The following is a 26,754-nucleotide window of genomic DNA, read 5'->3' as shown; positions in this document are numbered from 1 at the left end:
AGGAGAGGAGAGGAGCAAACACTTCTTAACATTAAGTTTTTAAACAGACTTCCCACTTGAGGCTTTATAGAAGGGGCATTGAGTGATAGGGTGGATATTACACTGCATACCACTCCTACAGCAGATAAGGTAATATTTTTTTAACCAGTTCTTATGAAACCGACCTGATGATAACAATAAACCCAACTCAGTGATGTCAGTTCTTTTCAGAGCTAAAATAATATGTTTCATCTGTGTGGCCCTCTATTGTTTGTCTGGCTTGAATCCAAGGATAAACTTGGAGCTCCTGGACTTCATATGATCTTCCCTATGAAAGGGTTCGTTCCTCCCACTGGCCTTTTTACTGATCTCTTAGAGGAGGCATTTTGAGATTGGGCTGTCAGGTGAGGGCCAGCAGTGCTAATTGCTGGGTGACTGGTTGAGGTAGGTTCATATGCTGTAGAAGCTAAGTGAGAGTTGGTATGGATGGCATCACTTGGAAGAGATTCAGGTGCCTAACTAGGTAGATTCCCTGGATAGGGAATGCAGAAGCACCTGCAGGCAAAGCCAGAAACATCTCTGCATCTGCATCAAATTAGAAAGCATCGATCGGCTTTTTATTCTCTAACTTAATAAGATTTAAATTCACTTCTGGGGCTGTGCTAAAGCAGGCACTCTTTTATGCTGCTGGCGGGAGTGTATATTGATACAAACTTTTTGGAAAGCAGTTTGGCGGTATATTTCAAGAGCTTTGAAGGCATTCATGCCATTTGACCTAGTAATTATACCTCTGGGAACTGTCCCAAGGAAATAATCCTTTTTTAACAAAGGGGTCTAAAGGGGCTTCCCTGGCGGCGCAGTGGTTGAGAGTCCGCCTGCCGATGCAGGGGACACGGGTTCGTGCCCCGGTCCGGGAAGATCCCACATGCCGCGGAGCGGCTGGGCCTGTGAGCCATGGCCGCTGAGTCTGCGCGTCCGGAGCCTGTGCTCCGCAACGGGAGAGGCCACAACAGTGAGAGGCCCGCGTACCGCAAAAAAAAAAAAAAAGGTCTAAGCCTCAAAAAATTTTAAGTGTTATTTGTAATACTGCATTACTTCATTTATAGTGTCAAGAAATTGGAGCAATTTAAATGTCTCACAGAAGGAGAATAGGTAAGCAAACATATTCAACTCAAAGGAATATTATGAATCAAGTTAAAAATTTTGGAGAATATGTTTGTTGTAAGATAGAAAATTTCTTAAAATGTTAAATGAGAAAAGCAAACCACAAAGAGTATAAACAATAGAAGTTGAACTGTATTTAAAAATATACTTAGAAGAAAAGACTGATGGGAAATTTACCAGAAAAGTAAATCTTTGTTTTTGGTTACCAAAACTTACTTTTAAGGAAAAAATCAGATAATTTTTGTTTAGCACTTTTGAAAGGGAAACATATATAAATATTCATGTTTCCTAGAAAAGGGAGCTTTATAGTAGAGAAGGGATAATTAATAAAGCTGTATATAACTGAATTGTGATATTCATCTTCAGATCTCCCAAATGCCTCTGTTTAAAGTCACACTTACAAAGCATTCTGATTTTGACAGCAGAAAAAAGCACCCCTAGATGAGGGTCTCTAAAAGCCCAGACATTTAGTAATTACAAAGGCTGTGCCTTTATTACAAGTGAATAAATTGACATTTTGGTTTAATAACTGGGATTTGACTAATGAGTCAGTCTCCCAAGAGCCTAGTTCTTGCTCGTGAGTGGCATAAAATTAGATTTTTGAACTTGGAAATCTGAGGTCCAGATCCTGGACTTTTTTTTGTTTGTTTTTTGCAGTACGCGGGCCTCTCACTGTTGTGGCCTCTCCCGTTGCGGAGCACAGGCTCCGGACGCGCAGGCTCAGCGGCCATGGCTCACGGGCCCAGCCGCTCCGCGGCACGTGGGATCTTCCCGGACCGGGGCACGAACCCGCGTCCCCTGCATCGGCAGGCGGACCCTCAACCACTGCGCCACCAGGGAAGCCCCCAGATCCTGGACTTTTTTGATCCCTGCCCAAATATAGCAGCAACCCTGGAGCACTGCTCAGACCATTAGCAGTCTAGCCCATTGTTTCAGTGGTAAAAAAAAGAAAGAGCAGAAATAAAAGGAAAAATAAATCATGTTTTTATGTGATGAGCTGGCCTTTGAGTTAAAAAAAAAGAAGCTAGAAAGAGTGGTGATCTTTCCTTGAGTGGCAAGTGCTTAATAACTCATTTAGGAAAACTTTTTGTTTGTCGATCTTTTTTAGTTTTTCTTATTTGAAATGCGATCTGGCTAAGTATATACACTTAATGTTTGACTCACTAATTAGCCTCTTTGGCAGTATTACATATTATATCATCAGGCTCTGTACTTCATTCGTACATATTTTTAAATAAAAGGTTTATTCACATATCATTCAATTCATTCATTTAGAATGTACAGTTCAGTATTTACAGTTATGCAACCATCACAATAATCAATTTTAGAACATTTTCATCACCCCGAAAAGAAACCTTGTACCTATTGGCAGTCACTCTCCATTTTCTTCCTAACTTTCCAGTCCCAGGTCACCACTAATCTACTTTCTGTCTCTATAATTTTGCCTGCTCTGGACATTTCATGTAAATTGAATCATACAACATGTAATCTTTTGTAACTGGCTTCCTCGCTCAGCATAATGCTTTAAGGTTCATTAATATTGTAGCATGTATCATTACTTCATTTCCTTTTATTTATTATTTATTACTTTTTATTTATTTTATTTCTAATGTCCCATTATATGGCTTTGCCACATTTTATTTATCCATTCATCTGTTGATGGACATTTTTAATATTTACACTTTTTGGCTAATATGAATACCACCACAAACATTCATGTACAAGTTTTTCTGTGGGCATATGTTTTCATTTCTCTTGGGTATATATATTCCTAGGAGTGGAATTGCTGGGTCATAGGGTAATTCTGTATTTAACATTTTGAGGCAGACTGTTTTCTAGAGTGTCTGCACCATTTTCTAATCCAATCAGCAATGCATGAGTGTTCCAGCTTCTCCACATCTCCACTTGTTATCATCTGTCTTTTTAATGATAGTGGGCGTGAAGTGTATCTCATTATGATTTGAATTTGCATTGCCCTAATGATGCTGAGCACCTTTTCATGTGCTTATTGACCATTTGCATATTTTCTTTGGAAAAATGTCTATTCAAATTCTTTGCCATTTTTAGATGGTGTAGTTTTTTTTATTGTTGAATTATGAGTTCTTTATATATTTTGTATATATTTCCTTATTATATATATTTGTAGATATTTTCTCCTACCTGGGGGTTTTCTTTTCACTTTCTTGATGGTGTCCTTTGAAGCACATAAGTTTTTAATTTTGATAAAGCCCTTTTTTTTTCTTGTGCTTTTGGTATCATATCTAATAAACCATTGCCTAATCCAAGGTCACAAAATTTACATCTATGTAAATAACTCTATTCCAAGAGTTTTATAATTTTACCTCTTACATTTAGGTCTTTGATCCATCTTGAGTAACTTTTTATATATGGTGTAAGAAAGTATCCCAGCTCCATTCTTTGGCATGTAGATATCCAATTGTCCCAGCACCATTTGTTGAAAAATAAATATTTTTCCATTGACTTGTCTTGACACCCTTGTTGAAAATCAAGTGACTGTAAATGTGAGGGTTTATTTCTGGACTCTCAGTTCTATTCCATTGATTTATATGTCCGTACATTTATATTTTTCTTTTATTCATTCTACAAAGGTTTATTGAGCATCTTTATATGCCAAACATTGTGCTTGACATGTCCATTTTACTTGCTTTTGAGAACCAAATCCTACCTCTTCAAAGCCCAGATCTTCTTTAAAACTCATTCTAAGATATAATTTTCTTTCATAGCCAAACCTATAGAGCTTTATATGATTTGCACATGGCCTTTTGGCAAGTTGTAGTTTGTCCAGCTATATAAATGTCTAGAAGTCTGAGTGTATTTTAGAGGGCTTAGAAGAATGAAAATTGATCAGGGATAGTCCACTGAATGTATTGAAGGTGAGGTTAGTTTTAAAGCGGAAGAAGAATTTACAACCCGTGATGAGGGGTTCCTGGCAGGTGTGGAGCTGCCCACGTGCAACTTGACAGGTCCAGAAAGTTGTTAAGTCTAGTTGCTGGGAGCAGTAAGACCAGTGAGAAATGGTGGAGAGGCTGCTGGACTGCATACCCATAATTCTGCTTCCAGATTTTATTTTTGTAGCAGTTCCTTGCCAGTGTAAAGTTAACAAAGATAGGAGAATGTTTTCAGATAATGACTTATTGCTGGGTTTAAGATGAATTAAAGGAGGGAAGAATTTTGTATAATGGTGGTGGCTGGTCTCTAGATTGTGGTTGTAGGAACTGAAGGGAGAAGCCAAAGAAATGTAAACTTAGCAGAACTTGATGATTATCTGAAATAACTAAACATGATTCCAGTGTTATAACTTGAGAACATTGTGAAGATAATTGTACCAATGCTTACTGTTAAGAACAAGGTAAGAAGAAATGGTATATAAACTTTGATTTTGTCCACTTGTTGGCAGAATCTTCAAGTGGGTTATAAAAGATGCCAATTTAACCATTAGATAGTATATCATATCAAGTCTGATATCCAGGAGCTTCCAATATTCCAGTGACACAAATACCATTGATTTTCCTTCCATAGTTGCCTGTTCATTTTTGAAACGCGTATTGTAAAAGGAACTTTCAATGTCTAATTTTAAAGGTTAAGCAGTGGTTTTATTTTCTCTACCTGTATAAGTGGTTTTGAAAGGCCTACGAAAGGTACCTAGATTCTGTGGTTTGCTATTGCCATTAACAATTTTATTGTTTTGAGGGAGGAAAAAAGTTTTAATATTGACTACATAGAAAAACATAGTCTATGTAGATAAGTTTCAGTTGCTCATGATAGTTTTGGCTTTAAACATTAAAATTTGGATGTTTTAGAAAATATTACATTTTGAAACTAGTACAATACATTTATTTACCCATCCTAAAATTTCTTTCAGGAATTGTTCCATCTTCTGTTGTCCTGACTTCTTTCCAGGTGATGTCAAGAGTTTTTTTAATATGGGCAGTAACACATAGCGTCAAAGAGGTAAGTGTTTAAATTGACAAAAATAAAATCTATCAGCTTTAACAAATGTTAGTCAACTTTTCTTTCTCACATGTGTGTTATGGCTAAAGATGGAACTCCAGGTCATATCAGTATAGCCCAGATAAAAATCCCTCGTACTGTAGGAATTGGGTTACTAGTGGGAAACATACCCCAAATATGCAGTGTTGTGAAGAGAAGACTTATTACACAAAGTCCTGAAATCTCAGTTCCCTTGAAGATTGGGCTGGTATGGATGTGGTCTGCACCTCAGTTATATTTTTCTGCTTTCTTGTTTGGATCAAGCACCATAAACTCTGGACATCTTCATCCTTGTAGTGGGACCGTTGTGGAAGTGAGAGACATTAATGCATTCCCAGAACAGTCCAATCTTTGTAGGACCAGGAGAAACAAACTTGTTTCCACCCAGCCCACCAGGGTTAATGGAATTCCCAAGTGTGCTGAGTCTAGTGATTCTGGGAGGTCTGGGGTGGTGGATACCTGGGCAGGCCCAGGGATCTGTGGATACGCTCTGCTGGGGGTCTGGGGTGGTGGATACCCTCTGCTGAGGGTCTGGTGTGGTGGATACCCTCTGCTGGGGATCTGGGGTGGTGGATACCCTCTGCTGGGGATATGGGGTGGTGGATACCCTCTGCTGGGGGTCTGGGGTGGTGGATACCCTCTGCTGGGGGTCTGGAGTGGTGGATACCCAGGCAGGCCCAGGGATGCTTCTTGTAAGAACTGGAGGGATTTACCATGGGTGTAAATCCACAACTAAGCTTTCATTTTCTGGTATCAGGGAAGAGAATTGTTTTCTAGTATGTTTTTGGCTTTTTAAAAGTCAGTTATTACTTGCTAATGTCATCGTGAGGAAGAGTACCTGTAGCCACCAGGAAGATTCAGTTTTCAGGTTTCCAGTCCCAGTAACTTATCACCAGCATTATTGGGTTCTTTAGCCTCATGAAATGTGCTAATCCGTTAGCATTATTCTGGTTTTTTCTTTGTCTTCTATTACTCTGAAATCCCTGTCAAAACATTTTGTTTTTCAGAATTTACTTAGACAGTTTCATTTGTATTTTAACTAATGATTTTTTTAACTTGTTATTGGTGTATGATATACATACAGAAAAATGCACATAGCTAATGAGTTTTTAAGCAAAATTGACTAAGCTAAGTTATTGTTTCTGTTATAGATTCACAGACTTTTTCTTTTAAGCTCTTTCACTCCTTGAAGATGTCTGTCGACACTTTCTGTGTAGGAAGAATGTAAAACAATCTCATACTTTTACATGATCACTTTTTAGAGTAATCACATTTCTTAAAACAAAAAAAAAAAGTCAAAAACAGGCAAGTAAATCCGAATGTAGCATATTGCCCCTTGACCTCATTCTTGTTTCTGGAGTCAGGAAAAGTTATCGTTTTCATTGGTTTCAAAGTTCTTTCTATAAATCATTTTTAACCTGTATTTCTTCCTCCTTTACTTTTGTGTATACACTCTGTCCTTTCCATTTTAACGAGCAACCCGAATTTTTAATTTCCCAATAGTCTTAAGTGACTTAAACTTTCTTCCTAATAGTAATTCATTTATATTCTTAAATAGGTAATTATGTACTTTCGATAATTAAATGAAGATAGAGCGTTTTCAACTCTGGAGTGTTTAATCAGTTTGCCAGTAGAGTCAGACCCTAGGTGTCCAGGAGCTAATGCTCCAGGTGATGGGTTGTTCATGACCTCTGCTGCTCCTCTCCTCTGCTTCAGTAACCACTCTTCGGGCTTCCCTGGTGACGCAGTGGTTGGGAGTCCGCCTGCCAATGCAGGGGACGCGGGTTCGTGCCCCAGTCCGGGAGGATCCCATATGCCGCGGAGCGGCTGGGCCCGTGAGCCATGGCCGCTGAGCCTGCGCGTCCGGAGCCTGTGCTCCGCAACGGGAGAGGCCACAACAGTGAGAGGCCCGCGTACCGCAAAAAAAAAAAAAAAAAAAAAACCACTCCTCTGCTTATTAGCACTTCTGACAAACAGGGTGATAGACAGACAGGTAAATCAAAAATGATTACAGTTCAAGTTAAGCAGTTGTTACCATATTGCTGTTACCGACATTTGCCAGGATTTCCTGGGCAGAGCAGGAAGACAGCTTGGATTAGAAAGCTATTAAATGTCTCTGTGGATTACAGCTATGTTGACCTGCCCATTGCCCTCAGTAACCTCCTGCCTGACAGATGCACAGACTTGACATTTAACAGATGGTTTCACAGGTAGTGTCATATTTGAGCCTTACAGTAATTTAAGTTATATGCTTGTTAGATTTGCATATTCATAATTGTTTCTCTGCAACCAGACTTACCCAATTTCTACTATTGTTAACATATCATTTTCTTAGGACTGTAGTAAATTTTATTGTCTTTCTGTCACCTCTTGGGTCCTCTTCTTTTCACATATACCCTATTGATTAATTGACTTACTCCTTTCTCACGTAAATAGTATTTGCTGTTCCAAGATCACACTTCTTTTCTCCTCATTCCCCTTTTCTTTGAAAAGAACCCATTCATCATTTTGTTTATGGCAGTAGATTCCCTCCTGGCCCACCCCAAGTTGCTAATAGCTAATAGCTGTTGCTGTGGCGTTTCAGAGGCCAGTCTGCTGTCTGTGACCTGTTCCTCACCCCCTTCTCTTGGCCAAAGGCTATTTTTCCTGCGTAGAGTTTCGTGTTAGCTATAATTCAGTTTGTTCTATACAACATTACATATGGCTTCCCTGTTAAACTTCCATTCTTCTGTTTTACCGAAACATCTTTAAAATATCTGTATTTTCTTTATATCCAGCTTTGTTTATTTTAATGGTGGGAATCACATAACCAATGCATAGGGAAATTGACCTCAGAAATAACTGCTTCATAAAATATATATCACTTTCTCATAGTAATGTTCAAATTCTTTTCACAGTACTCTACTTTCATTCTCACTTTGTTTTTACATCATATTTCCCTCTAAAGTGGACACAGGTTCTTCATTTTCATAGCATTACGTTTGGATTTGGACTCTTGTTCCACCCTCTCTGGCCTGCTTATATTTTCTATGCTCATTCCCCTGTTTTCTGTAATTGTACATGATGTACTAAGGTATAGCCTGTATACCTTTTAAGACTAGATACTACTTTTTTCATATTTGAGGTATATTTTCTTTTAAGACGCCTGTTAGGACATGCATCCTTACTTGTCATTATAATTCTTTACTGCATGGAATGCTAGTCACGTAGATGTCACCAGGTATATCATAGAACTAAAAGGTGATCGGATGGTTTTCTTTAATGATGTATAAGGACCCACCATCACTAGCAGGACACCTTGATGAGCAGGATATTAAAGAAAAAATGTCTCTATGCTCAAAAGCTTTTTCTTGACCTAACAGAGCAAATAACCTTCCCACTTCTTTCCTTTTAAATGGACTTTTTATATAAGCAAAATAAAATTTCTGATAAAACAGACAAGCTCAGGGTGGGACATAGGGTTTGAGGGATACAGGAGGGAATCAGAAATTCTAGCTAACCTGTTTCCTTTCCAGTTTTCCCACCTGACCTCCAGAACTGAACTGGCTTCTTTCCCATTCCTTAGCCAGGCTGCCCACTGCTACTGCCACATCAGGCCTCTATGGGCATTTGTTCCCCTCACCCTCTGTTTGGGTCTGTGTCTTTGTCTCCTCATTGAACTGAAAAAAGATTGACATTTTTCAGAGTGAATTGCAGTGGGAGATGCCACCTTCTGTCCCTCACTATGACCCCCCTTCAGAAACAGACAAGTCCACAGGGCACATATTCTTCCTTGTCCAAAAGTAGCTAAGCCAAGCCCCAGATTCCTGGACACACAGGTAGGCCACTGTCCCTTTTCCTGGCCCAGCCCTCTTTGGAGAAGCCCACACACATCCTCTCCGGAGTTCTTAGTGTAAGATCGCCATGTTCTTGGAGCAGAAGTCCCAGGGCATGGGCAGCGGTTGAGTAAGAAGTTGCTGGGCTCTCGCTGACTTTAGCCTAAGCGCAACAAACACCTTCGACACCTTACCAGCGGTAATTTGTGTAAAATAGACTATACTCTGGAGTGCTGAGCCTTCTCTCCTTTCTTCCTCACCCTTTGCCACCATTGGAGAAAAGGATGTTTGCCCACATTCCTTTGGAATGCTCCGTAAATTCTCCTGATTTCACCAGTCAGCTGTTTCCCACTTCTTTCTGGCATGCCACTGGGCTCTGTAACACTTAATCTGCCGTCTCTGCTAACTTCTCAGCAAGATGCCTACAAAAAGCTTGCCATCAGTGTTTAAGAAAGTTAGTAACCTCCAGTTATGATAAAGATACCATTATGCTGTTTGTTGTTGTTTGAGGCATTACAGTTTACAGAGGGCTTTATTAAAATATGTTATAATTATCCACTCTTGACAACTGTCTCTTGAGGTAGGTTGTAGTTCCATTTAAAGTTTGGAAGCTAGAGAGGCAAATGACTGTCAAATGGCAGAGTTGAAAAGCAGACTTCTGAATTCACAGTCTTCCCACTGCATCAGAACTTGCTCTCACCGGTTAGAAATGTGATGTAAACACATCCTTATTTTTGTGTGCTAACCATACTTTCTTCATCCCGTGTGGAGTTGAAAACCCCCATCTCAGACCCAGAAGCACTCTTCCTCTTCAGCGGTTCTGTCACACCACCTGCATATGATTCTCCACTCAGATCGTTTACATGTGAAATGTACAAAATCAATTGTAGGCCCTGGGTGCTCTTCTGCAGCGCTTTGCCCATGTGCTTCTCTGGTTTTTTAGTGCTCATTTTAGGACACTCTGATTAAATCTCTCCAATTAATTGGCCTTTCCCCATGAAAATTCCAAGACTATTTTTCATACTGGGGTTTATGGACTATTTGGAACAGAATTACCAGAAAGCTTCTTAAAAATGCACTTTCCAGGCCCCGCCCCACATTTGATAAAGAATTTTGGGGAGTGGAGACAGAGAATCATCACTGTTATTAAGCTCCTTGGATAATTTGATGAATTCTAAGGTTTGAGAAATGCTCTAAGAAACTTTAGTGTTGTGCTGTAATTTTATTTGCCCTTCTTTTTTCTTGATTTTACTTCCCACTTCTGCTTAGTTTCCTCGAGACCTAACCAAATTTCACCATCTCTGTCCCAAATCTGAGAGCCATAGTCTCATTCTTAGAGAATGAAAGCCTGGAGTTCCCTTACCCAGCTAAGTGGAGGGACTGTGGAGTTTCTGGTGCCTTCTCCAAAATCTAGTGTCTGTGGAGCTGAGGCTCACTTGCATGTAAGAGGAAGCTTGAGGGGCCCACCTTGAAGTCAGAGGCAGATTTGAAACCATGGCATTAAAGAAGCTAAAGCATCATTTGTTTGGGGGGCGAGTTGGAGGGAAGGGCTCCATCCTGGGCAGGTGCTTCTTGTTGCCTGGCCAGCGCCACCAAGTAGATCATTCATTATTCCAGGTAGATTGTTATCGTTTCCACCCAAGGAAATACTGCGCAAACATCTCTCTTCTTCGGTTTTCTCAAGAAATGTCATCTTCCTTGGACACTTTTGTTATTTTCTAGGTAAGTCCAATTCAGTATTCTAGAACATGGAGGCTTAACAGCCATCATTTTCATGAGGAGTGGGTGAGTGTGCACTTCGACACTTACCCTGTGGCTTAGGACAGAGCACTTGAACTTTCTGAGCCTTGTTTTTCTCATCTGTGACATGGTAATACTGGTATCTGTCCTGCTCATTTCACAGAGTTTTTGTGGAGATTAACTGAGGGGAATACGTGAAAACAAGGCAGCAGTGTTTAGAAATCAAGGTCTCTAGCATGCAGTTTTTTGCTGAGCAGCTTCTGAAACCCCTTATAAAGCAGTTTCACTTCAGAAGGATTGCTACTTCCTTCATAGATGCCACACAGTTTTTTTTTTTCTTCCTCTTTTCCTCTCCTTTTTCACTCTTGTGGAAGCTAAAGGACTAAGTACAGTGGTGTCCCCGATACTCCACGACTGTTTTCCTGGAGGATACTCCATGATCCTTTTCCTGTTGTGCTGCATTATAGGTTTTCCTTCTCTGCTGGGTCCTCCAGCTGGGCTCGCGGTGCACTCATGCTCTTGCTGCCTCTTGAGGTTGCTTCTCTTGTTAGCATGTTTCCTGTGGCTGCACGTGCTCCTTGTCCCTAACGGCCATCCATGAACATGGGCTTTCGGTTAGGCAGGAAGGGCACCTTCTTATCCATATCATTCAGATGAGGAGCTGAGAGGCTGCATCTGGGGCACGTTGTTCCCTCCTTGGGTACTGTGCTTGGACCAGAAGCCACGCCACTGTCTTCTAGCCCAGGCCATTTCCACAGTGACGTTCCATCTCAGTTAGCAAAGGACATTGGGAGACATTCAGTATCTTTTGGCCCCTTGAGTGCTAAATGTCTAAAATTCTCCACCCTACTCCATCTGTTCCCTTACTTTCTATTTTAAATATTTCTGTAGGTGGATTTGCATCACCTTCACTTTTAAAATTAGCACCTCTCCTAAAGGTGGGGAGCCTCATTATTTGATTGCTAATCAGACACTGTCAGACTTTAGACAACTCCAAGACAGTTGTAGCAGTACTTTAATGCCACTTCCGCATCTGTTAATAATGGACACTTAAAGATAGTGTTACTTTTCCCAAGGCTGGATGGTTCACTTTGACATTGAATATATTTAGCATAGGTGATTTTGGCAAAATCAGGTTGTCTGTTTTTCCCTCAGTGTTTTTCTGTCCCTTTCCAACATTTTCTTGAACCATGTGTAAAAATTTTATTGCAAAATATTGCAAAATATTTAGATCCTTTTGGGTTCAGTGTAGGCTCACTTCTGATGTTCCATGTTGCATCTTTCTCCCATTGTCTTAGTTCTTTTGTAGTCCTTGGAAAACTTCAGTGGCATTCCTTTGTTCAAAATGTATTATACTCTGTTCTTTGATAATTAAGTCAGTTGTGTTTAAAATAAAATAAAACATCTTAAACCATACAAATGAGTGTTACCACTACATCCTACAAGAACATAGCCTCCCTTTGTCAGTTAATAGTTGAATAGGTTCCAGGCCCAGCAAAATCAGGAAATCAGTTTCATTTGTGTTTAATGTTAATCTTTTTCTCCTCTTGGCTCTCCTCCACTGCACCCTCCTCCATCGGTGACCCTGCCCCACAAACACCCTCACACTTGAAGTTTCTCGGGACCTTTTCTTTTGCTTTCTTACCCCAAGGGCTAAATCTGACATCATCCATTCCCATTCCTCAATTCTGGCACGAGAGGGAGCAGTTAAACCAGACAAACTCCCTGGAAGATTGCACGGTTATCTTCATTTGGGGGAATGTCATTCAGGGCAGGAAGGCCCAGGGCCTGACCTGTCAGCTCCAAAGGAAAGTGCCCCACTCTATGAGGTTCCTCTGGGACTCAAAGCCAGACCTGCCCCAGCCTGCCCAGTCCAGACTGCCCTGCAGGTGGCCAGGCCTTTCAGGCCTGAGCACTATTGGTTTCTTCCTTTCCCTCTGCCCCAGAACTTCCAGATCTTGGGTTTCCCAGTGCATTTACAGTTCAGTTAGTCTTTTAAAATATTATGCTAAAACGCTTCTCCCCCATTTAATTGACGTTCTGGATGTATCAGTGGTGTCTCCTACTTTCCTCCTAATTTTTTTTCCTTCTATTTCTGATAATGGAATTTCTGACACAGAAGCTCATTGTTGGAATGAATCTTCTTCAAGCATAAGACATTTTCATACTATTGGGTAGTATCTTAATATATGTAATTGCTGCTACTTAGAAATAGTAGGAAGCCTGTTTAGAGCCAAATCTGGATACTTGGAGTCCTGAGATTAACAAAGATGTCTGACTTTTGGCACTAGGAAACTGTCATGGAATAGGAATGAGAATGATGAAAGAAAAAAAGGTTACCTTGCGTGTAAAATAGTAGTTTCCCAAAGAAGCACCTGAGATGAGATTTACAGGCTGGGAGCCTAAGTGGTTTCAGCTTTGGTTATATGTCATCAGCTTGAGTTGAAGAATAAATAATGCAGGGAAGTAAGCCTGTGTCATAGAAGTGTGCTGTCAAGTTGTACAGTCAGTGGAGAGTTACCAATAAGTGAATTTGACACTCAAACCAGTTTTCACCCATGGTTTGAAAGTGAAGTGAATTCAGGTGTTTATTTCAAGCCAAAAAGGGTAACTGTATAGTCCTGTATAGTGATAGAAACATGTTGGTTACCAGCATTTTTCTTTTGGATATTTCCTCTATCCCAGGACTGTACAAAGGAACTTTTGGTAATGGCAGAAATGTTCTGTGTCTGTGCTGTTCGATATAGTAGCTACTAGTTGTATGTGAACACATATTGAACCCTTGAAATGAAGTTAGAGTGAATGAGGAACTGAATTTTAATGTAATTTAATTTTAAATAGCCACATGTGACTGGAGTTTACTGTATCGGACAGTGTAGCTGTAGTTGTTCAGTGTAATATTATTTACCATTCTCTTTATTTCAGTCAGTTAGGTTCCATATATTTTATCTCATATGTGCATGACTGTGTGATTTAAAAAAAAAAAAAAAGCAGGGCTTCCCTGGTGGCACAGTGGTTGAGAGTCCACCTGCCAATGCAGAGGACACGGGTTCGTGCCTCAGTCCGGGAAGATCCCACATGCCGCGGGGCGGCTGGGCCCGTGAGCCATGGCCGCTGAGCCTGCGCGTCCGGAGCCTGTGCTCCGCAACAGGAGAGGCCACAACAGTGAGAGGCCTGCGTACCGCCAAAAAAAAAAAAAAAAGTAGCCAAAGGAAATTTATATGGTATACTTGGTATGCTGTGTTCTTTAAATCTGGGGATTTTTTGTTTAGTACTCTAGATTAAATTGTCATAAAAATCCTGATTGCAGGTGTGGGAAGCAGTGTGGATGGTATTCTCATCTTTTGCAGAGGTAGCAGTTGATTAACTGGTGAGGCAAGAGGCCATATAGACCCTACCTTTGAGAGACCTGCAGTTTGGCCTTTGCAGTGGATTCACCATGATAACATGTCCCACATATGCCTTTGTTGAAAACCATTTCACAGGCCTTTTCTCTCCCATTTGAGTTCAAAGATACCATAGAAATATAGTCAACATTATTATCCCAGTGAGCTCAGAGATTCTCATTTCACACTGTAAAAGTGAGCTGGTGGCATACATCGTGAGCATTGCTAAAATATGTCAGCAAAGTCAAGGAAAGTTAAAAATTATTAGCTATAAACTGCTTTTAAACAGCTGTGCTCCACGGTACAATGAGTGGCATTTTTAAAGCATTGATAAATATTCATTGGAAAACTTTTTTAATATGTAGGAGGAGGAACTGTCTCTTAAATTATCTGCTCCTTTGCCAAATCGGTCCTTTATATGCTGTAGCTTTTTTCAGTATAACTGTATTTTCAGCATTAATATGGAGAATTAGATAACTTAATTAAAAATATATAAATGGACAAGAATACCAGTACGTTCAGTCTCCTGATAGTTGACCTGCACAGTGAATGCAGCAGGTAACTGGTCTCAGTGGGAATCTTGAAGATGACAGGGGAACCTGAAGAAATCATCCCTATCCCCCTGCTCCTGTGAAATATATATGAAGTGTATTTCTATTGCTTCTGGGAAGAGGGTTCAATAGCCTTTTTTACCTACCCATATCAAGAAGCCCTATATAGTCAAGAAGCTCTCATTTAAAAGCTGTGATGCATCGTGGATAAAATAAAGCATATTACTAAGTCGTCTGCATTTTCCAGAGAGAGGACCTTTTTCCAGTCTGAAGTGACCCTGGTGCGCTTTGGGAGCTTGTAAGACGTGACTTGATACACATGTGTGGTTGTGTGTGGAAGCATGCTGAGGGTGTGCTTGCATTTGGAAGGGAGGGAGGAGACTAATTATTAGGCTTGATGCATTAAAGACTTTTAACTTGACTTTTCTCTAAATTGCTGCCATAATCGTTTGTATTGCATCTTCTCCCCTTTACTATATTTTTCTCTGGCAAAAAAATTACCAGGATAACCCAAAATCCGATAATCATGCATCTCTTTTGCCTTCTGCATTGGTGCTGTCTTTTTAGGTCAAATTTAGGGAATCTTTTATTGAGGTTACTGCTTCAAAGAAGTGTATGTTGAGAGCTTCAAGTGTAAAAACTAATCAAATTAACCAAGTTTTTATATACTACTTAATAGTTTTTAAAACTTTGGAGTTTTTCAAATAGTCATGTTACATTTGTGTAGCAGTTCGCCATCTGTAGCAGAGCTTATCAGTTGGCACCAGATGTCTGTGCCACAGGTGGGTGTTAAAGGAAAGTTCAAGCAGAATATGATGACTAGAGGGTGTACATCATCTCAGAAGAAAGGCCGTGCTCAGCTCAGCTAGTGATTGGCAAATCGATCGAGTGTTATGCAGTCGCTCTTTTAAGAAAAAGCAGAAATACAGATTTTTTTTTTCTAATGTGAAATCTCTAACTTAAAAAACTGGCTCAACTATTTTTTAAAGCACTGTACAAACTCAAAGTATCTGTGGACCAGGATCATGGGACATTGTTTTAATATTTATGCTCCAGGAGATGGTATTCATAACCTTTGGGGTTTTTTTTCTTTGTTTGTTTGTTTTCATTGGGGCCTTTGTTTTTATTTTCTGTCTTACTGACATTTTTGCAATTCTTAAACCATCATAGAACAAAAGAACCTTGACATTTCACAGTGTATATTGCCAATTTTGTGTTCTTTTGACCATGTCAGTTACATTTCTGACAGTGATCAATCCTGTCCCCTCTAGAGTGTTGGGTAGGCACTCTAGGATGATACATTTAGAGGTCTGGGGCGGACAGTGGGGTGAGTATGCCCCAGCTCTCCCTATGCGGCCACAGTAACCTACTGCTGGGAATACTGTTCTCGGGCTGTCTTGCTGTAGTTAAAGGACTGTTGCTTCGTAGAATACTCAGACTGTATTGGGTATGTATGATCAAGGTGGGACTAATTATGACCCCATTCTGATGCAGTCCTCGTGTTTGAGTTTGGTTGAAGGAAATAGTTGCATGAAAACTTTTCAGTTAATAATGTGCTCTTTGGAGGTGAGAAAATCAAACAGAACTCAGGAAGATCATTGGGAAAGGCTAGCAGCTGGTGAGATCCTTAGACCTCCCAGAGTTGGTACAGGCTAATGCCTTTAACACTTACCAACAGGAAGCAAAACAACAACAAACAAAATATCATCTTGGTAATTAATTAAGCCTAAGAGGCAGCCACCAACCTGTACTGGGTCCCAGCAGTGGCTAGCATAGATAGTAGAAACTTAATACAGATTTGTTGAATTGAATTTTTCTTTCATGGAATAATAGTAATAACTGCTGTATATTAAATGGCTAGCATTTTACTAAGCATTTGATAGGTTTTTCTGACCTCACATCAACCATGCAAAGGCAAATATTGCCTCAGTTTCCATGAGAGGAAGCTGAGGCTGGGAGAGATGAGGATATGCAGCCTGGAAGCCTGGAGGTCTGTTTAATTCAAGAGTTGCAATGATTGGAGAAGAGGCTAGTGGTAGGAACCTGCCACTCTTCCTTCATGTTTCCCAGGAAATGGGCAGAGCAGATAGTAGCATTAAAGTTGGACTAATGGGAACATATTAGCATTCAGACCTGCATGTCTGTCATAAATATAGAATTGATCATGCATTGCTTGTTTACCGCATGCTTATACATTTTTCTCATTGCATGTTCAGAAAAGTTAATTTCATGACCAAGACTTGTTTTCGTAGGCCAAAACGTTTAACTAGGCCATCATCCATATCAAAAATTAGTCCTTAGTTATTGTGTTGTAATGAAAATAATTTTTTAACCAGTTCCCTTTGTCATTATAGGTTAAGAAAAATCTATGTAGATGCACATTTTTTTCTCCTTTAAAGGGGAAGAACATTAATATATAACTTGCATTTTCCATAGAAAAGGAATATTATTTTCTGGTTTGTTTACCGTGTATCCTATCATGGATTTTTAATAAACACTAAATCATGAAGGACACTTTACACATGAAATTACCATGTGAAAAGACGCTAATCCAGACATCTTTTTTTTTTAAAACCACCACATGTCACTGTTTATTACATTTCAACTTCTTGTCAAGGATGCCATTCCTTTTAAGCAGATAACTGAGTTACATTTTTATTCAAAAAAGCTTCAGAAAGTTATGGAAAGGACCAGGATTGTCGTCAGAATTGTCCAGTGCCCCAGCCCGAACCTTCTGCTGACGTCACCATCCAGGCAGCAGCCCTGTGGCCTCACCCTCCCTGGGGAGCTGCCCTCCTCACCCAAGGCTGTTCCAACCAAGGCAGAGAACATGCAGGCCAGGCTGCAGATGGGTCAGAATACTCATTCAGTACCTTCTCTGCTCCGGTATTGTGCTAAGCACTAGGAAGCATGGGAAGGAGAAATCACAGGTGCTGCCCTTACAGGGCTTGCTCAGGAGCAGAACTGAGCAGTACGGTAGAGTGGGATAACTGACAAGGCGGGAAAGACAGGGTGCTGGCACCATGTCACGCTTCCGTTGCCCAGCTGTTTTAGCTCCTGAGGAGCTGTTCTAGTCTCCCAGGCCCTGTTGTTCCTCCTCATGGGGTGGTCTTGGGGATGCAATATGTTAATACATATAAAGCATTTAGAACAGTGCCTGGCACTTAGTAAGTGCTCAATAAATGTTAGGTACATATTAGCTATAATGTAACCTAATCTTTTCCCAAAATTATAGTGACAAATTTCTACACAACTGTGTTGAATTCTATGTCCTGAAGCAGAGATATAATTGACTTTTAAAAGAGAGATATAATTGACTTCCCATAGGAATGAATTCTTTTATACTTACTAAAATGGTTTCACAGTTAGCTGGTGAAAATTTAGACATAATTACTTTTACCATACTTAAGGAATAATTAGCCCTACTAAATGGGAGTTATCATTATCTTAATCATCATTATTATCCTAATCTAAAGCATTTATTGAAAGTCTGATTTTGCTTCTTAAGTAACCTAACCCCCTTTTCAAAGCGAGTTTTCGGACCTGCCCTTGGGGTACTTACAGTGTAAGACAATAGTGATGTCGATACAAATTTAGGATCAGCAATAAACCTGTTGTTCCTTCTCAAGTGTGCTCTTATTGGTAGTCTTCGTTATAAATGTTCTTGTATCTTCTTTTATGGTTATGGAGCCCGCCTCTTCCAGCAGATTTAGCGGCTTCATATCAAAAGCAATTTATAGAAACCAGATGATATTGTTTGCTTCTAATTATGTCCCCAAAGTGGTTGCTTAGCTGTCAGGTGATATTTTAAAATAATTTCTTTAGAAGTAATTTCAAATTTACAGAAAATTTGAACTAGAACAGTACGGAGAACTCTCATGTTTCCTTCATTCAGATTCCCCGACTACTGACATTTTACTACATTTGTTCCTGTTCCTGTCACCTGTTCCTCTATATTTATCTACCCGTTATCATTCATTTTTTTCTGAACCTTGAGAGCAAGCTGTACATGACGTCCTGTCACCCAAGTACATGTTTCATACACTCTCCTACATCACCTGCATAACAACCCTCCAGTCTGGAAGCCAAAACTGATACAATACTATGGTCCCATCCGCAGGCCTCATTCACATTTCACTAACTGTCTAAACTAAGTGTCCTTTTTTTTCCCTTCCTGGATGGCACATATTTGCTAAGTATCTTCTATGCTCCAGGTATTGTGCTAAGCACCAGGATACACAGGGAAAGGAGAAACATGGGTGTTGCCATATATACAGTGAGTTGTCAGATCTCTTTAGACCCCTCAGTCTAAGACTAAGAAGTCCTGATCTGTCTCTCATGTCCTTAACAGTTTTAAAGAGTATAGGCCTTAATTTCCCTAGGGTGACCCTCAGCCTAGATCCATCCAGTGTTCCCTCATAACCAGTTCAAGCCATGCATTCTTGGCAGAAATACCAGAGAAATGGTGCCATGCTCTTCTCAGGGTATCACATGAGGTGGCAGCACCATGACTATACCCATCCCACCCCTGGTGATGTTGACCTCAATCACCTGCTTCTGTTGGTGCCTGCCAGCTTTCTCCACCTTCAAGTCACCATTTTCCCTGTTTTATTGATCAGTATTTTTCGGGAATGATTCCTGGTCTCTATCAGCCACCTCTGTGATGGCTACCAAATGGTGATTCTCTACTTATGTCATTTCTTTTCCATGTATTAGTTGGCATCCTACTGTAAGGAATAGCTTTCCCTTTCTCTCATTTATTCATTTATTTATTTTATTTGTATCAGTTTGGACTTGTGAATTCCTATATAATCCAGTGGATTGTAATCTGTTATTTACTTTGATGCTAAAATTGTCTGTGATTTGGTCAGTGGGAACCCTTTCTTCTTGTCCTTTTGACTTGTCTTCATCATTGTTTGAGCATTTCCTTACTTTCTGATAAAAAGATTTCCAGAATCATCTTGTACTTCCCCTGCCCCAGCCCTGGAATCAGCCATTATGCCAAGGAGCCTGGTTCCTTTTAGTGGAGGATGGTATATTTAGGAACGAAGATCTGGTAGTTGAGGTGCTCCTCGCTACTGGGATGTTATTGCTTCTTGGTCCTCTCAGTAGAGAAAGCTACTATATACATATATGTATCAATACATCTATATGCATATATACTCATACACGTGTATATCTAAAAGTATTTACATCGCTGTATGTGTATATGTGTATACACACACACACACACACACACGCACACATAAAATCATGAGCTCATACCGATTCCTCCAATTACAATTCAACATCTTGGTGTTCTTTCTAGCGTCTCCCTTCCGTGTTTGTAAATACCTATTCCAACAGTGAGAAGTCCATTTTTTAATATATTGATTTATTTGCTCAGTTTACTTATTTACAACATGTCACTGATTTTCCAACCATACTAGCCATCTCTTACACCTGCCATCTCTATGCCTCTCCCTCACCTCCCCATCCTCAATTGCAAGAGAGATGTTCTCCCCACAGCAACAGGGGAGTGTGTGTGTATGTCTAAAGCCCAAGAAGACAAGTCAGAACTGTTCAGAGTTTTGGGACAAGACCTGGATTCAACTTCTGTAAACCTCACTTTCCTCATCTGTAAAATGGGGGTTCGAAGAGGTAATGTATGTTAGAAAGTGCTTTGCAGGTAGTATGAGTTCAGTAACTATTAGGTATAATTATTTTTACTGCTATTGTGATCATAATTATTAAAAAGAGGTTATTCCCCCCCAAATTAAAAATGGGCAAAAGACATTTCTCAAAAGAAGATACACGTATGACCAACAAGCACATGAAAAAATGCTCAACATCTCTAGTCACTAGGGAAATGCATATCAAAACCACGACGAGATGCCACTTCATACTCATTAGGATGCTACTGTCAGGAAGAAAAAAGGAAAATAACAAGTGTTGGTGAAGATGTGAAGAAATTGGAATCTTTTTGCACAGTTGGTAGGAATGTAAAATGGTGCAACCAATGTGGAAAACAGTTTGGTAGTTCCTCAAAAAGCTAAACATTGAATTACCATATGATCTAACAATTCCACTCCTAGGTATACCCAAAAGAATTGAAAACAGGTACTCAAATAGATATTTGTACACCCATGTTCACAGCAGCATTATTCCGATAGCCAGAAGGTGGAAGCAATGCAAATGTTCGTCAGTAAACAAAATGTGGTATTTACGTACAATATAATATTCAACCTTTAACAGGAGGGAAATTCTGATGCGTGCTACAACATGGATAAACCTTGAAAACGTTATGCTAAATGAAAGAAGCCACACACAGAAGGACACATATTGCATGATTCCATTTAACTGAGGTACCTAGAATGAGCAAGTTCTTTTTTTTTTTTTTTTAAATTGAAGTATAGTTGATTTACAGTGTTGTGAAATGAGTAAGTCCTTAAAGACTAAAAGTAGAGTGGTGGTTACCAAGGGCTGGAGGGAGGGAGAAATGGAGAGAGATTATTTAATGGGTACAGAGTTTGTTTGGGATGATGAAAAAGTTTGGAAATGGATGGTGGTGATAGTTGCACAGCATGGTGAATGTACTTAATGCCACTGAAATATACACTTAAAAATGATTAAAATGGTAAATTTTAAGTTATATATATTTTATCACAAACATAAGGAGATTACTAAGATTTTAAGATGACATAACATGAAAAACTTGCCTATATGTATTCTTTTAAGACTACATCCTTTTTCCACAGCGTCCATTGGTTATAGATATATTGCCTCCCCCACCCCCCAGCAAAACACAACACATACACACACACACACACACACACACACACACACGCAGAGTCTGCCAAAGGAAGGCTGAAGAATGATATTTGTAGAGGTTAACAGACAGGGAAAGTTGGGGGAGTCAAATGAATCTAAAACAGGGTTGACTTGTGGGCTACATGTAGCCTGCAATTTGTGATGGTTTTTACATTTTTAAAAGCGTGTAAAAAAACAACAAAAAAGAATACCTGACTAAGGCCGCATATGGCACAGAGCCTAAAATATTTGCTGTTTAGCCCTTTTCAGGAAAAGTTTGCCAACACCTGGTCTGAAACGACGCTTTGGACTGAATTGTGTCCCCCAAAATTCATACGTGGAAACCCTAAGTCCCCCAGTGTTATGGTATTTGGAGGGGGGGCGTTTGGTAGGTGGTTAGGTTTAGATGAGGTCGTGAGGGTGGGATCTTCACGATGAGATTCATGCCTCTAAGGCACTAATATCCTTGCACATGATACCTTTTACATATTTTTAGAGAGAACTTCCCTCTCTCTCTCACGTTCCTCACAAGGAAGCAAACATGCTGGCACCCTGAGCTCGGACTTCTAAAACTGCGAGAAAATACATTTCTGCTGTTTGAGCCACCTAGACTATGGTATTTTATTATGGCAACCAGAGGAGACTGAGATAAACATACTGTTCACAGTTCTGCCAAGAAGAGGCTCTAGTTCTCACCTCCGAGATTTTACCAAAATCTGTTCTCTTCACAAATGAAAAAGGTATCAAGAAGAGGAAAGAACACCTACCAGAGAAAGCATGATCAGGGGATTTCTTTGAAATAACCAGAGTGGTAAGCAGTAGGTTCCAAAATGCTAAGAAGAATAGGGTTTCTACAATAGCGATTTTCTTATGTGGCACCAGCTGTTTTTCTTTGAATGTAATAAAAATGACAGCTTTTCATATACTGATGCTCCCTGAGCCTTTTCAAGCAAACAGATGATGCTATTTGTTTGTAAAGGTTTTTCTCTTGCACCCATTTGTTTTCTGCAGCTTGAATTTCTTTGTAAACTCCCTTGGCTAAATTACACAAGCCACCCACTCCCCACGCCTCCTCTCCCTTTGTAGAGCAGGGGGCTGAAACCTGCTGTCTACGGTGTGGAGGGTCTAACACGCAGCTCACCGCACCAGGCAAAGGAAGGTTTCCTGGCCAGCCAGGCTGCCCCCGGTCCATTCCCCCGTGTGTGCCATGATTGTGAACATGCAGCTTTGAAACATGGCTTCAAGACATTTTTGGTCAACCTAGCCCAAACCTGCTCATTGATCTTCCTGGTTTTAACTCATTCCATTCTACCCCTATTTTGTGTTATTGGATAGTTATCTGCAAGTTAGATAAGCTTGATCTCTGACTTTATGTGAGCCCCTCCCTAATAACATGTTGTACTTCCTATTGATCTGAAGATATCATTTGTACAGAATGATCATTTTCCCCATCCTTAGTCTTTTTAAAATTGTGACATGGTCTTCACAGCTGGATTCTGGGAACAGACTGTTTTCACATTCATCCTGAGTCTGAGTTTGTTACAGTTCTTTTGTTTATAGTCTAATGGGGCAGTGGGACAGTGAATCAAATAACCTGCAGGCTGGATCAGAGTGGGAGGCGGCGGGGGGGGGGGGGCTTCTTTGTTTGCTTTTCCCTTATTTGAAGGCCTCTAAGACTCCGTAGAAACTAATATCAGGTATCAAAAAGCAGGCCACTGATTATGATTGAATTGTTTTGCTTTACCAATATCTGTTGAGCTCCTACTTGAGAAAGTCACAAAGTGCTTTTGGGAATCAAAAATGAATAAAACAAGCTCGCTGCTTTCAAGACGATTACGATGCAAAATATTAGAAGAACTTCTTGTTTAACCCAAAGGTCTTTAAGGAGGGCTTCAGCCCATAGCTGTAAAAACATATCTCCTTAAGATGAGGAGGATTACAAAGTCTATCAAAAAGCAAAGTGTGCTCTGAAATTATATTTTAGTATAGATGGGTTTTTTAAGCAAGGATTTGGGGACAGACTGAAAAATGAAACATGAAAGCTTTAGAGGGGTTTAACTTTTGCTTTACTTTGGCTAATATAAGAGTGCCAGGAAAACAAAAAGTACCCTTGCTCTTGACAGTATAAAATTCTTATTATTTTTAGAGGGTAGTAACTATGGATTTATGAAATTCTTTGTGAGAGCAATTTAGTTAATAGGTATGTAAATGACTACTTATTTCATTGTGTAGGTGGATCACTCCATGTACACTTTCTGAGGAAGAATGTAAGTGCTAAATTAACATTGCAAATGCAGAGAAGCAAAAGTTAAGGTTAGAATGCCATACCTTTGTTGTATTAGATGTTAGGAGTAAGACAGAGACGATCCATCTTGTAATTGAAATTTGTTTGATTTCCTCAGTGGAATTTCTTATTCACATTCAACTCTCTAACTGCTCTTTTCGGATGTAAGAAAATATAAGTGAATTGGTGTGCAAGGTTGTTTCTTATTATCGGTTTCCAAGTGCCAAGGATCATCATAACCTAGCTGGGGTGGGAAGAGGGGGTGCTGAAAGTTAATACCACGGTAATAAATTTTCATGCAAGATTTGCAGTCTAAGGCATCTAGTGAGAACATCCCCTAAAAAACATACGTAAGGAGCTCTGTTTAAAGTATATTGTTTTGGGGACTTCCCTGGTGGTCCAGTGGTTAAGACTCCACACTCCCAATGCAGGGGGCCCGGGCTCAATCCCTGATCGGGGAACTAAGATGCCACATGCCGCAACTAGAGAGCCCACATGCCGCAACTACTGAGCCCATGCACTCTACAGCCCGTGCACCACAACTAGAGAAGCCCACACACCACAGCGAAGACCCAGCGTGCCAAAATAAATTAATTGATTAATTAATTAATTTTTTTTAAAGTTAAAAAAAAGTATATATTTTTTTCAGCATGAAAACAACTTCAGAGGAGGCTAAGTATTCCAAAGCTCTTCTGGCTTTAGCCACCTCCTGTGATCAGCATGGAAGCTTCTGTAATCCTTGAGTTAAACCAGGCCTCATGGAGGCAGAAGTCACCAGTGGGAGAGAATAAATGGGCCCTGCCTCGTAGCTGGTCTCCAGACTCCCTCACGTGAATTCATCCTGCCCAGGGAATTAGCTTCAGTTGTGTTTTAATCATTATATTGCCCTTCTTTGAAACTTCCTTGGATTCCAAGTTGTCATGCAAATCAAATTAAAATTCTTGTTAATGGAACCCAAGGTTTCCACCAGTTCACCCTTCTGCCATCTTACCTAACCATTCTTGGCTCCTACTAACGCCAGTTCACATTCTCCACATCAGGTCAGCAAACGAACATGCAGAAACTCACTCATCGTGTGTGTTTCTCCCTGTGGGCTACAGCTCATATAATTTCCCCTCCCTGTCTCTCTTACTCATCAGTAAGCCGCATTCCTTCTCACTTGGCTCTACACAATTGTTGTCATAGGCATGCATGTGTTCCTTTATGTGGTAAGCTCTTTCTGTGCTGTGCTATGGCCATTGAGAATAAAGACCAGGGGCTGTGTCGACTTCTTCAACCCACCAGCTCTGTAAGGGGGGTGAGGGACTCGGCTCCCCACATGGTGAGTGCTTCTTTGTTAAGATGTTTTATGTGTTTGCTTTTGCTTTTGTCTTCCTTTTCCTACAGGTACAGAGTGAAGACAGTGTCCTCCTGTTTGTTATTGCCTGGACAATCACAGAAATTATCCGTTACTCCTTTTATACATTCAGTCTATTAAACCATCTGCCGTACCTCATCAAATGGGCCAGGTAAAGAAGTACAGGGAATGAAGACTAACTTTTGAAGTGATCTATCACTGTATTTTTCCTTTATTGCCTAAATACTATTTTTTATTTCTAAAAATAAAATTGTGAGAATTCCCTGGTGGTTCAGTGGTTAGGACTTGGTACTTTCACTGCTGTGGGCCTGGGTTTGATCCCTGGTCGGGGAACTAGGATCCTGCAACCTGCACGGCGTGGCCAATAAATAAATAAGTAAATAAATATGAAATTGTGTGAGACGGGTTAGGTAGAAATCTGGTCTGTGGACTTCATCAGAATAAGTGACTGTACATAACTTTAATAGAAACACTTTAAAATTTTTTATCTCTACTTATTTCCTTGGGATCAATTCTTTTCAGTTAAATTATTCAAAAGAGATTTGATATACCATGCATTTTTTGTCCATAGAAAATTTTACTGATGAACTTCTGCCATTTTGATGGATTTTGGACCAAGTCCAATTCTTGTCTCAATTTTGCCAACAAGATAACTCTTAAATTACTTTTTAATTAATAACAAATGTTACATGGCAGTTTTAGCATATTATCAGTTTAGTTTGCTTTGATTATTTTTAGCAGTAATATTTGTTATGAATTGTGTAAAAGGCTGATAGTTCATCTAATTAGCTGAACTAATGTGTGACACAGTTGTGAGCAGTTTTCTGAGTTAGAAATGACTACAGGAAGGAGTGACAAAGCCAAAGGATCAAAATTGTCCTTGGGGGGCTTCCCTGGTGGCGCAGTGGCTGAGAGTCCGCCTGCCGATGCAGGGGACACGGGTTCGTGTCCTGGTCCGGAAGGATCCCACATGCCGCGGAGCGGCTGCACCCGTGAGCCATGGCCGCTGAGCCTGCGCGTCCGGAGCCTGTGCTCCGCAACGATGGTTCCTAGACAATTTATGAGTCTAGTGATTAAACAGAGACATAAACCAAATGTCTCCAACATTTCAAGCATGTGAACTTCTCCTTTTTCTTTTCTTTTTTTTCAATAAACAATTGTATTAGGAAAATGGGAAAAATATAGCAGTTTCTAACCAAGCTGGGCAGACTTGTGAAAGCTGTCTATCCTGGTTATAGGGAAAGTTTATTGACCAAACCCTGATTTTACAATTAGAGAAAGATTCTTTTGTCCATTGTCTTCTGTGGCCCATGGAAGAGTCTTCCTTTTCCACCATCCTCCTCAGCGTGGCTGAAGGTAGCAATGGAGAACATGTCTTTCTTTTGTCACAGATTTCTCAGCACGATTCCTGTACCTGGACATTGAGAGCCCAGTATTTATTGTCAGCCACAAACAGCCAAAGGCTTTTTAGAATCTGAGCTGATGATGTCTTTAGCAATACTTACACCTCAGAATGGCTTCCCGTTAGTTCCATAGGATGAACCTCTCTGAATTGTTTTTGAAACCTGAGGAACTCCTTTTTTTAAAGTGAAAAAAATTGTGTGGAGTCACCCATGTGATAGTAATTGTAGTTTTTTTGACTGGAAAATTATGTAATGACTAAAGGCTTATCATAAAA

The 26,754-nt window shown here is 40.1% G+C and overlaps 1 protein-coding gene across 1 annotated transcript in view; it reads left to right on the top strand.

Annotated features, from left to right (window-relative positions):
• Positions 1-26,754, top strand: part of HACD2 (3-hydroxyacyl-CoA dehydratase 2) — a 91,782-nt gene that overhangs the window by 56,454 nt on the left and 8,574 nt on the right. Inside the window, exons 4-5 of the mRNA XM_030858442.2 lie at positions 5,027-5,115; positions 25,106-25,227. Coding sequence (XP_030714302.1) covers positions 5,027-5,115; positions 25,106-25,227 — 211 coding nt within the window. The remainder of the gene's footprint in view (positions 1-5,026; positions 5,116-25,105; positions 25,228-26,754) is intronic.

The sequence above is a fragment of the Globicephala melas genome, chromosome 4 (genome assembly GCF_963455315.2).
Source record: "Globicephala melas chromosome 4, mGloMel1.2, whole genome shotgun sequence".
Classification (NCBI taxonomy): domain Eukaryota; kingdom Metazoa; phylum Chordata; class Mammalia; order Artiodactyla; family Delphinidae; genus Globicephala; species Globicephala melas.
The sequence above is the reverse complement of the archived record's forward strand: the minus strand, read 5'-3'. Positions and strand labels throughout refer to the sequence as shown.